General features: G+C 40.9%; 2 protein-coding genes across 2 annotated transcripts in view; both read left to right on the top strand.

Annotated features, from left to right (window-relative positions):
• The window catches only part of LOC122075486 (kinesin-like protein KIN-14B), a 104,887-nt gene extending 95,158 nt beyond the window's left edge, over positions 1 to 9,729 (top strand). Inside the window, exons 21-23 of the mRNA XM_042640523.1 lie at positions 1,343 to 1,483; positions 1,564 to 1,722; positions 8,756 to 9,729. Of these exons, the coding sequence (XP_042496457.1) occupies positions 1,343 to 1,483; positions 1,564 to 1,722; positions 8,756 to 9,211 (756 nt within the window). The 3' untranslated portion in view covers positions 9,212 to 9,729. The remainder of the gene's footprint in view (positions 1 to 1,342; positions 1,484 to 1,563; positions 1,723 to 8,755) is intronic.
• A 1,342-nt stretch (positions 9,730 to 11,071) lies between these two features.
• LOC122075307 (glutathione transferase GST 23-like) lies at positions 11,072 to 12,461 on the top strand. The gene is made up of 2 exons (XM_042640286.1): positions 11,072 to 11,380; positions 11,836 to 12,461. Exons 1-2 carry the CDS (start codon positions 11,072 to 11,074, stop codon positions 12,199 to 12,201), a joined length of 675 nt encoding a protein of 224 aa, XP_042496220.1. The 3' UTR covers positions 12,202 to 12,461.
• The last annotated feature ends 1,068 nt before the right edge of the window (positions 12,462 to 13,529 follow it).

Below are 13,529 nucleotides of genomic sequence, written 5' to 3'. Positions count from 1 at the left end.
TTTTGGGGAATATAGGGTGGGGTGGTTTACCTTTTTGCTCAAAGTACTATTTCTTTTGGGAAACATTTAATTGAAGCTAAAAATTGTCAAATTTCTTCTTTAATTAAAGGAGATCTACGTTAGGAAGAGTACTTGGGGCAAAAAGGTAAACCACCCTATTTTTCCCAAAATTCAGTTTATTTATTTATTTTTTATGTGAAATGTACTTGTATACATAGTAGAATGCTATCAATTTTTTATATGTTGGTTAGAATGACTCGCTCTACGCATTCATGGTGTTTTTGCATGACAAATTATTTTTAAAATTTTCTGTTTTAAAAAATACACTATCCTACATCATATATTTGAAAAAACAGGGTTAATATTTGGTGTTCAATTTAATATATTTTCCTATCATGTAACATTATTGTTTGTTTTGCAAATTTACAGTATGCTTTGTTCGTTTTAATCATGTATTTCCGTTTCTAGTAGATAACTTATGGGAGAGGGATAGGTATGCTGCCAATATCAAGTATACTAGCGGCTAGCACCAATAGGATCACATGATGGAGTATCATTCAGGAAGGATATGAGGGTCATTTCAGAAAAAAAGGGAAGAGAGAGATAGACACAATGGGTGCTAGCATAATTGATATCGGCAGCATACCCAACCTTTTCCCATAACTTATATATGTAAGCTTAGGGATCGGGGTGTGTGTGTGTGTGTGTGTGTGTGTGTGTTTTTAACGAAACTAATAGAATATGTTAGAAATGTCAAAAATAAGATGTACACAAAAATCAGACAAAAAAAAAACATATTTTGGTTTCCACCAAGGCTGAAAAAATTCGAGGTTTCCATGAATTTTGAAGGTCGAAACCTTCTGTGGCACTAGTTCCCAAAGTACTCCTAATATAGAAACTCCAATAGGGTGATCCTTGAGGTTGCAAAATATTTGGACTAATTTAGGATACAGTTGAAAGGTGTGTGAGCTGGCCCAAGGTAGAGGTCTAGACTTGTGTCAATGATGATGGTTAGAGAACTGTCCTGGTCTGCTGGACATCCTGTATTGGGAGAAATACCCAATATTTCATGGTTATCAGCTGGTACATTGGGATTTCTGGTTCTCAATGTTGTGTGTTCCATGGAAGATTTAGCCCTTACTCCTACGCGTGAAGTTCAAAGAAATCTAAAAAATCTGTGAACCAATGCAAAGTCAGAGCCTTTTATATTAACTAACATGTATATCACCTAACATGAATGCAAAGTCCTGAGCCTTGTAACATGTTTTAATATACCCTATCATGTGTAACATATTACGACTATAAATGATATATTTGGTTTACTGACTATTTCTATCACCAGATTCTGGAACAAATACGAAGTGATGCAGCTTTACTAATGGTAGGAGAAGGTGGTTCGCCTATTCAAAATACTTCCACTGCAGCGGAGGATGCACGGTTGGCATCTCTGATATCCCTTGATGGCATATTAAAAGGAGTCAAGGTTTCTACTTTACTTTAGTTAATCTTTTTTATTTACTTGAAGTGGAGATTGTATTTCTTATAAGTCAATTTTATAAACAGGACATAATGAGACAGGCCTCTGTAAACTCACTAAGCAAAAGTAAGAAGAAGGCCCTACTTGCTTCTCTAGATGATCTTGCAGGACAGATGCCTTCTCTTCTTGAGATTGATCATCCTTGTGTCCAGAGACAAATTGCTAATGCTTGTAGTGTGGTTAAGGTATGCCTCAAATCTTGTATCTTGCAATTAAAGATGTTTTTATTTCAAGTAATTCTTCATAGCCTTAAGTACAACAGGTTGAGGAAGATATGCAACCATGCAGTGGTATATTTAATGTCCAGACAAGAATAAAAAAGATAGTGAAGTTTCGGAAATTGAAAATTATTTTGCTTTAGAATATTCTCTCAGTGTGGCAATTGGGTCGTGAATAGCTCATTGAGTACAGATTCATGGATCTCAAAATCCTAGTTGCCTGGGATTCATGGCATTTAAAACGGATGGTGTTTGACTGATAATTGTATGATTCAGTTGGTGCTTTGGAGAATTAGGCTAGCAACTTATTCTGCAGAATCAAGCCACAGAATTTTGGACGATAATCCTCGTGTAGGATTCTGAAGGGATTTTTGAGCTGTAGCTGTTTTACCTGTTATTCAGTTACTTTAGAGTTTAGAGTATAGCTGAAAATTGCATGTTTCTTAAACAAATCTGTGTCCATTACCTGAGCTTGTGGAGATTTTCAGAATCACTACTAAGGTTTGTCTATGAAGGATCCTGGGAAGTGAGAATAACAGAGTTCTTAATATATGGTATTTTAGAATGGATTCCTTCAAACTTTTCATCTGTTAAAAAAGTGCAACTACTGCAGGGTCTGGGAGGGGCAAATGTATTCAGCCTTACCTCCTGCTTCACAGGAAAAACTGTTTCCAAGTTTTGAACCTGTGAGGCTGTGACCAACATGTTGCAATAGTGCACCTTAACCGTTGTGCCCCAAGCTCACCCAAACTTTTCATCTGTTCCCTCAAATAAAAAATAAATAAATGTTTCATAACTATGGGGAGACACAATCTATAGATCAGACTCTTGGATGAAGTCTTTTAGAAAGCACTATCACAAAAAAGAACAACAAAAAAATTAAAAGAAAATTCAGGAGTTTCAAAAGGGAAAAAAAGCGAAGATAAACGAATTTTAGTCTGCAATTAGACAAAAATGGTCTTCATCGAATTGATGTTGTGACATTAAACAGAAGCAGAAAGATACTATGACGACCGCGAGAATGAATTTTACATCCTTCCTGGGCCTTCCATTTATGAAATTGATGATAACTGTGGTCACTGAAACCAAAGATTGAGGAAGCTGAAAAAGTAGCCAACTTTTCCATGTAAATGTTTTGGATGAATGCCAGCTTTCCATGCCTTTGTCATGTCGGCGGAGAAAATGAAATTTTCATACCCTGGTGGTGCATTGCTAGCAGAACTTTGGAGAAGTTGTTCTTTACTGATGAAAGTAAACATGCTTTTGTACATAATGTAGGGACTGCAATTTTATTTGGTCACTCAAAGATCATCATTGGTTCGGATGTTTTATATGATTGTTCTCAACTTCAATGAATTGTCTGTCATGGATTTAGAAAATTGTGGGTGCGTTTCTTTTTATTTTCTTTGGCCGGGGAGGGGTGGAGGTGCTAGTCTTGTGATTGAGCCTCTTATGTTATTATAAAGGGAGATATTTTGCTTGTCCTAGTCCGAATTCAAGGTAGTTGTATTCTGGTAATATTACCCTAAGGATGAGGATACAATAGGAACAATTTCAGTAAGTATTTATTGGGTCCTCTTGTGGTTGAAGCAACTCTCTGAAGTCATTTCATTTGCCAATACGGCACGTGCATCAACTGCCCTTGTCTACCCATCTTGGATAAGAAGAGGAGAGGGAAACAAGGACAAGAAAAATGGGGCATATTAAACAAGGACAAGAAAGATGGGGCATATTAGGAGGTTGCCGAACCTCCTCTCACAGAGAGAAATATAGGAGAATCAATATTTTCTATGCCATTATTCTATCTTCCACCAGTTAAATATCTAACCTCGAGACTCCTCAATGGTTACAATTTTCCCCACCAGTTACTTCCCACATTTACAATAACTCCCCATACACTAACTACTTAACCCACACTTCATATTTCTCATTCTACTAAACTTCTTCACAAGATAACTAATTACGATAATAATTAACCTCAATTCAACTTCTTGGTTTACTGCTACTCGTGGCCTCATGCCTGGTTGAGAGCACACGTAGCAACTCTCTCCCTTTTAATTTTTACCTTGTCCTCAAGGTCATATAGAGGGAATTGATGCTTCATGGTTATAGCCTCCTCTTCGCAACAACCTTAAATAAAAAATTATTTTTAGCACCGATATCCAGGACAAATCATTCGTTGCATTTGTAGCAAAGTCCCTTAGCCCCTCTTTCTTATATCTTCGTTGAGGTGAGTCAACGAACAGGAAGATTTGAACCTTGATTGTTTGGTTCAATATCAGGGTGGTTGCTTTCTCTTTTGAGTGAATGATCGTGTGTATCGTACAAATGAGCTAATCCAATAGCTGCAGAAAGAGTTGTAAGGTGTCCCACGAGAAGATTAGAAAGAGTTGCAGTCCACTTACAAAGAAGCTAACCTGTCGGTTTGGTGGAAGAGGTCCCACCTTAGATAGGAGCTTTTCGTATGGAAGTTGATAGTCACGAACAGAGCCAAGTTGTACTTTGCTAAATCCCCAAAAAAGTCTTGGAAGGAGGTAGGTCTGAGCTGGAATGCAGTCCATTACAGAAGGCTCGCCATGTCATCAATTGTTGGTCTTGTTTGGAAATTTGAAACCACAGTTGAGCATCTCCTTCCAAGTGGAAGGATACCAATGTCACCCTCTCCTCCATTGATGTCTGGTGGAATTCAAGAAATTGCTCTGCCCAACAAACCCAACTTTGGTGGTATCTTTTTCCCCATTGTACTACAGGGAGTCCAACTTCACCAACTTTGGCGTGAAGGTCTATTGAGAGTTGGAGTGTAATGGCGGGCTACCCTCTAGAAGGTGTGACCAAGGGAGTGAATAGGAGCTCTAGTATTTTTGCCTACCTCATGGTGAGTGTGAGGTTGTAGGGGTGTCAATCGGTCGGGCCTAACCGGGCCTGGCGGTGTGAACTCCTTGCACCGTGAACTCCCGTTTACTTAAACGGGCCTAGATTTGGGGGGGCATGGTACGGTTTGTAATCGGGCCGGTCGGTGTCGGCTTTAATCAGGCTACCTTAAACGGGCTATGGAACTATTTAATTCTAAACGGGCTCTAAATGTGCCTACCCTAAAATCCCTTTTTAAAGGAATAAAACTATTGGCTTTAAAACTACTAGAGGATAACATTCACAATTCCGGAACCAAGGGAATCATGTCTTTAACAATTGAACAATTGATAACAATTGAATGTCCCATTTAGCAAGTATATATATATATATATCCAAGGGAATCATGTCTTTAAAATGTAATCTAAGTTGCAAGAATTACACTCTTTTTAACGATTGAATGTCCCATTTAGAATGTGGATATTTCAGTCCTATATATTCTTTACTCATATTTTGTAGTATTAGTGGTAAAATAGGTATTTAGGCATTTTTTAAGGGGGTCGGGCTGGTCGGGCTAAATGAGTCGGTTCTAGCGTGCTTCTTAAGTGAGTCAGGTCAGTCGGGCGCCTGACGGGCTAGTGGCCTGCATCGTGAATGCCCGTTTAATAAACGGGCCGAGCTGAAGCCCGACATTTTTATTAAACGGACCGGTTCAGGTCGGGCCTTAAGTGAGTCGGGCTTGGTCGGGCCTACCGATGCGGGCTCAGGATTGAGACCCCTAGTATTGAACCTCTCGAACACGTTGAGTCTTTTGAGAATTTGTTGTTCTTCTTAAAGGATTTGTTCTTCTTCTTAAAAGATTTGTTGTCCTTGAGCCATATGGCTTCGGGCCTTGATGGTTTCAACGTGGGATTCTTCTCCTCTTGCTGGCATATCATCCGCGATGACCTCATCTTTGCCATTTGTAGCTTCTTCCTCAATCCCTCCCAAATCTCTTGTATTAATCACTTCTTTCTCTGCCTCATCCCTAAGAAAGAGGGTGCTCAATCCATGTCTGATTTCAGGCCTATCTCCCTCTGCAATCTTATCTATAAATTCATTGCCAAAATCCTAGCCAATAGGATCCAAAAGGTCATTGTCTCCCTCGTCAGCCCAAATCAATCTGCTTTCATTGCTGGTAGAAGTATCTCTGACAACATCATCCTTTGCCATGAGATTGTTGGAGGCTTCAATCGCAAATCTCACACTTCTTCTGCCCTTCTCAAGATTGATATCCACAAGGTCTTTGACTCTATCCTTTGGGATTTCATTTCTACTTTCCTCCTTCAAATATCATTCCTCCCTTCTTTTGTCCATTGGATTCTCTCCTGCATCTCCACCCCCCGCTTCTCTGTCCTCATTAATGGCAATTCTGCAGGCTACTTTTCTTCTTCCCTGGGCATCAGGCAAGGTTGCCCAATCTCTCCCTTCCTCTTCTATCTAGCCCTAGAAGTCCTCTCCTAATCAATCCAATCATCCACTGACCAACACCTTATCTCTCCCTCCCTAAATATATATCTCTCATGCTCACCCATCTTACTTTTGCTGATCATCTCATGATCTTCTCTAAAGCTAACCCTTCTTCCATCTCCAACATCATGGCCTCTCTTCATCTTTTTGAATCCCTCTCTTGTCTAAAAATCAATCTCCTCAAATCCAACCTGTTTTTCTCTTGGGTTTCCAATGCCTGTCAAGCTCATCTCCTTGCCATCTCTGGTTTCTCTCTAGGAACACTCCTTGTAAGCTATCTTGGTCTCCCTCTCCTATACTCTCGTCTCTCTTTCCATCATTGCTCCCCCATCCTTGACTCCATCAGGAAGAAGCTCCAACTCTGGAAAGGTAAGCTTCTCTCCTATGCTGGTCGTCTTGTCCTTATCCAATCTGTTCTTCAATCTCTCTATCTCTACTATATTGGTATCTTCTCTCTCCTTACCTCCACATCCAAAGCCATTGATTCTCTCCTTTGTGCCTTCCTTTGGAACGGAATTGACGCCACTAGATTTCTTCACCCCATGAGTTGGACCAATGTCTGTCGCCCTAAAGTTGAAGGAGGTCTGGGCCTCCATAAAATCAAAGATGTCAACTCCTCAGCCTTTCTCAAACTCATTTGGAAGATTGTCTCCAGGCAGACAGCATCTAGGTCTCCTGGGTCTATTCTGTCCCCCTTAAAAATGATTTCATTTGGACAGCCTCCCCCCTGGATGCCTGCTGGATTTGGCGCAACATTCTCAAATCTAGGCCCTTTGCCCTTCTAGCTATCTCTTGCACCATTGGCAATGGTTCAGCCACTTCCCTCTGGTTAGATCCTTGGCACCTCGCTGGCATCCTTTTACCGCTTGTCTCCCCCCACATCATCCCCTCCGACGATTCCTCCAGATCTACCACTATGGCCTCCATTCGTTCCCCTGATGGCTGGTCCCCTCCCCCTCTCCCTCCTCCCTTGGCGGATCTCTGGTCCTCTCTTCCCCCCATCCCCCCTGGACATAGAGGATTAGAGGATAGTGTTATTTGGCTGCCCTAGTGCCCTCCCCCTCGGATTTATTCTCCTCTACCTCTGCTTGGAACTTCATCCATTCCAAATACCGTTTTATCCAATGGCAAAAAATCATCTGGTTTAAAGGCCACATTCCTCGCCAGAGCTTCACTGCCTGGCGAGCCCTCTCCTACTGCCTCCCAACGCAGTCCTTCCTCAACTTCCGCTACATTCAAGTCCCTTCCTCTTGTTGTCTGTGCTGGAATGGTACTGACGATGTTGATTATCTCTTCTTCTTCTGCCCCTTCTTTGCTTCCATCTGGAAGGTCCTCTGCTCTTGTTGGCCCTCCTCCCGCCCCATCCTCCTCCTTGGTCGTGAGTGGATTTGGGTGGACATGACCTTCAATGGCTCATCCATGTGTGACACAGTCGGAAAGCTCGCCTTTTGCGCTACCATCAACCACCTTTGAATGGAATGTAATCTTCATAGATGGACCCCCAACTCCCGTTCTCTGGAAAGGATTGGGAAAGCCATCTATTTTGACGTCTCCTCCAAGATCAGCTTACTTCGCCACCACCCGGTTTGTGACACCCCAAGGAACAGGCTCATTGTTGTCTCCTGGGGCCACCCCACCCCACCCCACCCCACCCCACCCCACCAATTGAAGTGTCATTTTGAAGTGTCATTTAGTTAGCTAGGATTGTCCCCCTTTCCCCTCCCCCCGGGGGTTTTTTTTTTGGATGAATAAATAATTCATTACCAAGGATTGTCCCCCTTCCCCTTGTATAGTCTTCTTGTAGCGTCTCAACCCTCTAATCCATACTTAGGCTCTGATACCAGGCTGGTACGTGCATCGACTGTCCTGGTCTGCCTATCTTGGATAGGTAGAGGAGAGAGAAACAATGATGAGTGCAATAGATGGGGCATATTAGGAGGTCGTTGAACCTTGTCTCACAGAGAAAAATATGGGGGAATCAATATTTTCAATGTCATTATTATAGCTTCAGTGGCAATTCTCTCTGATTGCCGACCGGAGCTAATGATCCAATAGAAATTGGATCCTCTCATTGCTCAACCTACACCTCACACTCCTCATTATACTAAACTTCTTCACAAGATAATAACTAACCACAATCCAATTTCTTGGTTTATTGCTACGCCTGGCTCATGCCTGGTTGAGGGCACACATAACAGAATACTCCTGGGCTACAAGTATTCCCAGTAGACAAACACGTTATTGGTTAAGAATAGTTCTTTTAGCCAGTTTGAGAGGCTAAGGCCCTTTTTTCTCTTTGTTTTCTTATTCCTATAGTTACATAGATGAGGGGCTGTTATTTGGTGTGATGGTAAAAGCACGAGATGCCAGCATGAAGGTACAGGTTCAAGACTGTATGGTGTTTGGCTGCGCTTACATAATAAGAATGCCGATGGAAGCATGTTGTTCAAGAAGAGTTTTAGGATCCATCATCTATAGTCTAATAAACGCATTAGTTTTTCGCTTTCTATGAACTGAATTTATTATAGTGTAATGCTTATTTCATGCTTATATTTCTGTCGTGATTCAGTTATACTGCATATGACCTATGACCAACCATTCATATTGGTTCATGTTAATTCCCCTCTTTGGATATTTGCAGTCCATTCCAGAACAAGATGACCATCTTCAAGAAGAAGCGCATGCTCTCCATCCACCTGCAGATTGGGTCCCAAGGACTGAAACAGATGTGTCACAGTGGAATGTCCTGCAGTTCAACACTGGCTCGACTACCCCCTTCATCATTAAATGTGGAGCAAACTCTAGTTCTGAGCTGGTCATCAAAGCAGATGCTCGTGTGCAAGAACCCAAAGGTGGAGAGATTGTGCGGGTTGTCCCAAGGCCAAGTGTTCTGGCAAATATGAGCTTGGAGGAGATGAAACAGGTATTTGCTGAACTCCCTGAGGCTCTAAGTTTGCTTGCTCTAGCAAGGACAGCGGACGGAACCCGAGCTCGGTATTCTAGATTGTACAGGACTCTGGCAATGAAGGTTCCATCACTGAGAGATGTAGTCAGTGAACTTGAAAAGGATGGAGTTATGAAAGATGTGAAGTCATGAGGTGCTAAGGGTGGATTGTTTGAAGATGTCCATGTTTGCTTTTTACAGAGGCACCTTCAAATAATGAAATGGGGAACTATGAATATAATTTGGAGCACTTGCATATACAGATGCTCTTCGTTATCCTAGTGAATTAGGGGGCAGTTAATATCATTTTTGGCTGGTTGTCTAGGTATGGTAAAAGTTGATTGTATGTATTTACATTATCTGTTCTTGGCAACGAGGTACACTGTATCTTCAAACAATTGCTTGGTCTGTTTGTTTACATGGTGTATTGGAGGTCAATGTTGGCAATTTTGAAGGGGAGTTGCTCTATATGGTTATGCGTTGTATGACTGTTGGATGGCGGTTGTATCGCCATGTAATCCAATGTTAATCAGGTGTCTGTTTACATCATTTCGGTCAGTTTTCAAATAGAGTGGAACTGTAATAGTAGTGTTTTCTCCACGATTTATTTTTTGGCAATGTAGTAGTATTCTGTATCCCACTGCTTATTTAGTAGCTTGCCTTGTGTTTATTATGTGATGATATCTTGAGCTGCAAACAAAAGCAGTAGATACTGAAGCAGTTCACGTTTGGTAGACCATGTATAACCCAAAACGAAATGCTTCGAAAGAATGCTCCAAATGCTAGAATTCCAGTCATGGTTTACGTTAAAGCGGTTTCGGTTTCCCACTCATAGATTTGTAAACATGTGAGAAATCCAGATGTCAGTTCTACAAGTAGAGATCTGGGAACAGTAAAGAAGCCATTACAGCTCGCTCTTCTCTTCACCAAGAAACAACCCTCGGATTGGCCGACCATGCAAGACGTGAGCTAAGTCTAGGGTGCTTCGTGACCCTGTATAATGCCTAAGAAATTGGGTCAACAACCACCAGCTACGGTGCCAAGCTACAAGAATGAGTATACGAACCTCCAGGACCTGAACAAGGTAGTCGGTGGATCCCTGAACAGCTCTGCTGCTCAGCTCTTCCTGAAATTTTGGGAGGTAATATCCTAGAACAGCGAGTGACTTGAAAGAGAATTTCCATCCCAAGCCCATAGGACTAAAAACCATAAACTGGTTAGGAGGACGCTGGGGCATTTTGCTTGGTGAATCTCCATGTAATTGACTGATAAATCATATGGGCTATTTAGTAATGGGGAAGAGGGTCATCCTCTTGTGTTTGTCTATGTTTTCTACCCCACCAGAGATTGTTTACATGTATGAATTAGAAATCAAAATTTGATAAATTATGAATTCAAACTATTAAACTACAATTAGTGCACAAGGCTACCGCCACTGCAAGATCTGGGAGGGGTAAATGTATGCAGCTTCATCCCCTGCTTCCAAGAGAGTCTGTTTCCCTTTAATAAATATCTGACAGTTGGAATTACCATATCATGCTATAATGTGGAACAATTATGCATGCAATTCATCGATCTCACTGTGGACTGCAGAGTCTAGAAAACCTTTTTATGTTATGTGCATAGCCGTGAATGATGCACGGTTGCACATGACTTTTGGATGAGGGATGGGGAACGACGGCCTGTGTTGCACCTCCTCATTCCCATCTGAGGGCTGTATGCACGACTGTGTACAGAGCTTCTTCCCAATTAGTATTCAACAAAATAATACTAACCAGAAAGAAGGACAAAACGGAAGTTGGATATGGTTCTCCTACATAATTTATCAGAAATCAAAAGTCAACAGTCAATACCAACCATTTCGTAGAAGCTCATTTTGGTCAATAAATTATAAAGTAAAAGGAAGTTCATTGATCATAAGCAAATGGCTTGGCGCTCAAGACAGAAGACTCCATTAATCTCTATAAAAGCAAATAGATTAACAGGCCTTTCATAGCCATCCTTGTTCTTAAAATGGAAGAAGTGAAGGTAATCGGTGCTTGGCCTAGTCCATTTAGCTACAGAGTCATTTGGGCTCTAAAACTGAAAGATGTAAATTATGACTATGTAAATGAGGATCTCACCAACAAGAGTGCCATGCTTCTAGAGTACAACCCAGTTCACAGGAGGATCCCGGTGCTCGTTCACCAGGGAAAGCCAATTGCAGAGTCCACAATCATCCTCGAATATATAGAAGAGATGTGGCCTTGGAACCCCTTGCTTCCCACTGATCCTTTTGAAAGAGCCGTCGCTCGGTTTTGGGCTAAATTTGCCGATGATAAGGCATCTATATCTCATAAAATGCTGGATTCTTCTTCTTCTTCTTTTTCATCATCATCATCATCATCATCATCATCGTAGAGTTGGGTAGGTCATATAAGATAATGGTTACCAATGGATGAGATTTCTTATGTTTCATCTAACGGCCAGTAGATGTTAACATGCATAATTCCTAGGTGATCCGCTAGCATACTCAATCTTTTCCCTTGATTTTTTATTATTTTGGGTGAGGGGGTGCCTGGCGCTCGTCATCCTGATCATCAATGATCCATTTAGTCATTAGACTAAAATATCTTTTATGATATCCGGAGTATTCCCCCTATTTCTAGCAGCCTTGGCGGCCCAAGGTCAGGCCAAGGCTACTTGGGATTGGCCCCCTAGCAGGAAGCGAGTGAGGGTATGAGCCGCCCGGGCCGGAGCCATTTCAAGAATTTGACCAACTGTTGCTTTTCTTCTAGGGCTCAGTTATTTGGACAGTCTTTCGGACCGTTGGGGAAGAACAAGAAAAAGCTATAAAAGAGAGCTTGGAAATGCTTAGAACCATTGAAGAACATGGGCTTGGAGAAAAGAAATTTTTTGGCGGGGAGGAGATTGGATTAGCCGACTTGGCATTTGGAGGGCTTGCTTATTGGTTGGCTGTGATTGAAGACATAGTGGGTGTGAAGTTAGCCGAATCCCATACTTTCCCTCGATTGGATGCTTGGATAAAGAATTTCAAGGAAGTCCCAGTAATCAAACAGAACCATCCAGATCCTGAGGAAATGCTGGTCTTTTTCAGAGGTCAAAGAGAGAGGATTCTGGCAAGGCTAGCATCATCAGCATGATACTAGTATTCTAGCATCAAGAGTTCCTGGTCCTTTGTGGCCTCCGTTTCCATCTATCTTGCTATATGTGATTTCTAATGTTGGAATTAGTACCAAATAAATGAGAATATGCGAATTCCATCATGTATTGTAGTTGTAGGGGAGCTTTAATCATAAAAGAGAATTACGAATAATTGGTGGAGCTTAGTAGTGCTACTGGTCACTCTCTATAAAATTGTAGTTGCTTTTATATTGTAATACGAATTCCTATAATTGACCTCCAAGATGAAACAACTCCTTAGGCTTTCCAATGTTTGTTAGTGCACTTACTTACTGGGCCACATCAGGACACACTTAAGTTATGTTCAATCAATCAAAAGAATGGAACTTAGAAAAACTTTGAAAACAAAAGCAATTGGAGAAAGAGGGAGGGAGAATTCTTTGGCTCTAGATTTACGATTTTGGTAAAAATGTTCCAAAACTAGTTCCAAAATAGAAAATAAATAACAATGGTGTTTGGGAAAACTTGCTCCGAAACGATCTCTTAACATTGTTGCCAACATTTACAGAAATGACATTATAATTTTTAACTTAAATATTTATGTAAATGTCATTATCATGTTCGACACTATAACTAATAAATATGTAAACTATACTGTTGAACTGAAAAAATAAAAAAGAATAGCAAATAAGGTGTTTTGATGAGATGCACATACGAGCAACAAAGTCAAAATTTAAACTAGGAAGCTTGTAAAAAATTAAAGAAAAAAATCGGTTTTTAATTGTCATTTGATTGTATAATCATGGTATCTTTTGCCCATGAATTTTTGTGCCTTGGATTGAGTTTCAAGAACAATGGGGAGGGCATTATCGATAAATTAAGAAAAAATTCGTTAGAATACAAATCTACTCTGAAATGAGTGGATGATTCATTTAAATGTGCGGCATCGAACAGTGATATAACAATTGTGACCGTTGGATATTTAAAAAATGCTTTAAATAATTTCGCACTATAAATATTTCTCCTTCATTGATTCCACGGTGGACATTCCGCTCTGAAGTGGGACCCCTTTTTAAGGATCTGTCATAAGCTGTTTTTTAAAAGCCCTGTGGCATTTAAGGCCCAAGAAAGGACGCTCTTGACCTTTTTTGACGCTTCTGACTTTTACAAATGGCAATCGAGAGTTGAGACAACCAACAGCCCAGATGGGTTTCGTTTGATTTTGCCATTTCTGAAATAGTTTCAGTCAATGCGCTCTCTGACCTTTGTTTTGCCACCTCATCGTTTTCCCAAAATAGTAAACTTTCATCCAATAACATTTTGCCACGTAGAACAAGTACTAAATGCT

Source organism: Macadamia integrifolia, chromosome 4 (assembly GCF_013358625.1).
Source record: "Macadamia integrifolia cultivar HAES 741 chromosome 4, SCU_Mint_v3, whole genome shotgun sequence".
NCBI classification, from domain to species: domain Eukaryota; kingdom Viridiplantae; phylum Streptophyta; class Magnoliopsida; order Proteales; family Proteaceae; genus Macadamia; species Macadamia integrifolia.
Note: the sequence above shows the minus strand (reverse complement) of the source record. Positions and strands in the feature narration are given on the sequence as shown.

What these genes read in the sequence shown, in the direction of transcription:
- LOC122075307 (XM_042640286.1), top strand. Translation starts at nt 11,072, where the DNA reads ATGGAAGAAGTGAAGGTAATCGGTGCTTGGCCTAGTCCATTTAGCTAC. An exon ending in CTAAATTTGCCGATGATAAG is followed by an intron (nt 11,381 to 11,835) that starts GCATCTATATCT and finishes CTTTTCTTCTAG; the next exon opens with GGCTCAGTTATTTGGACAGT.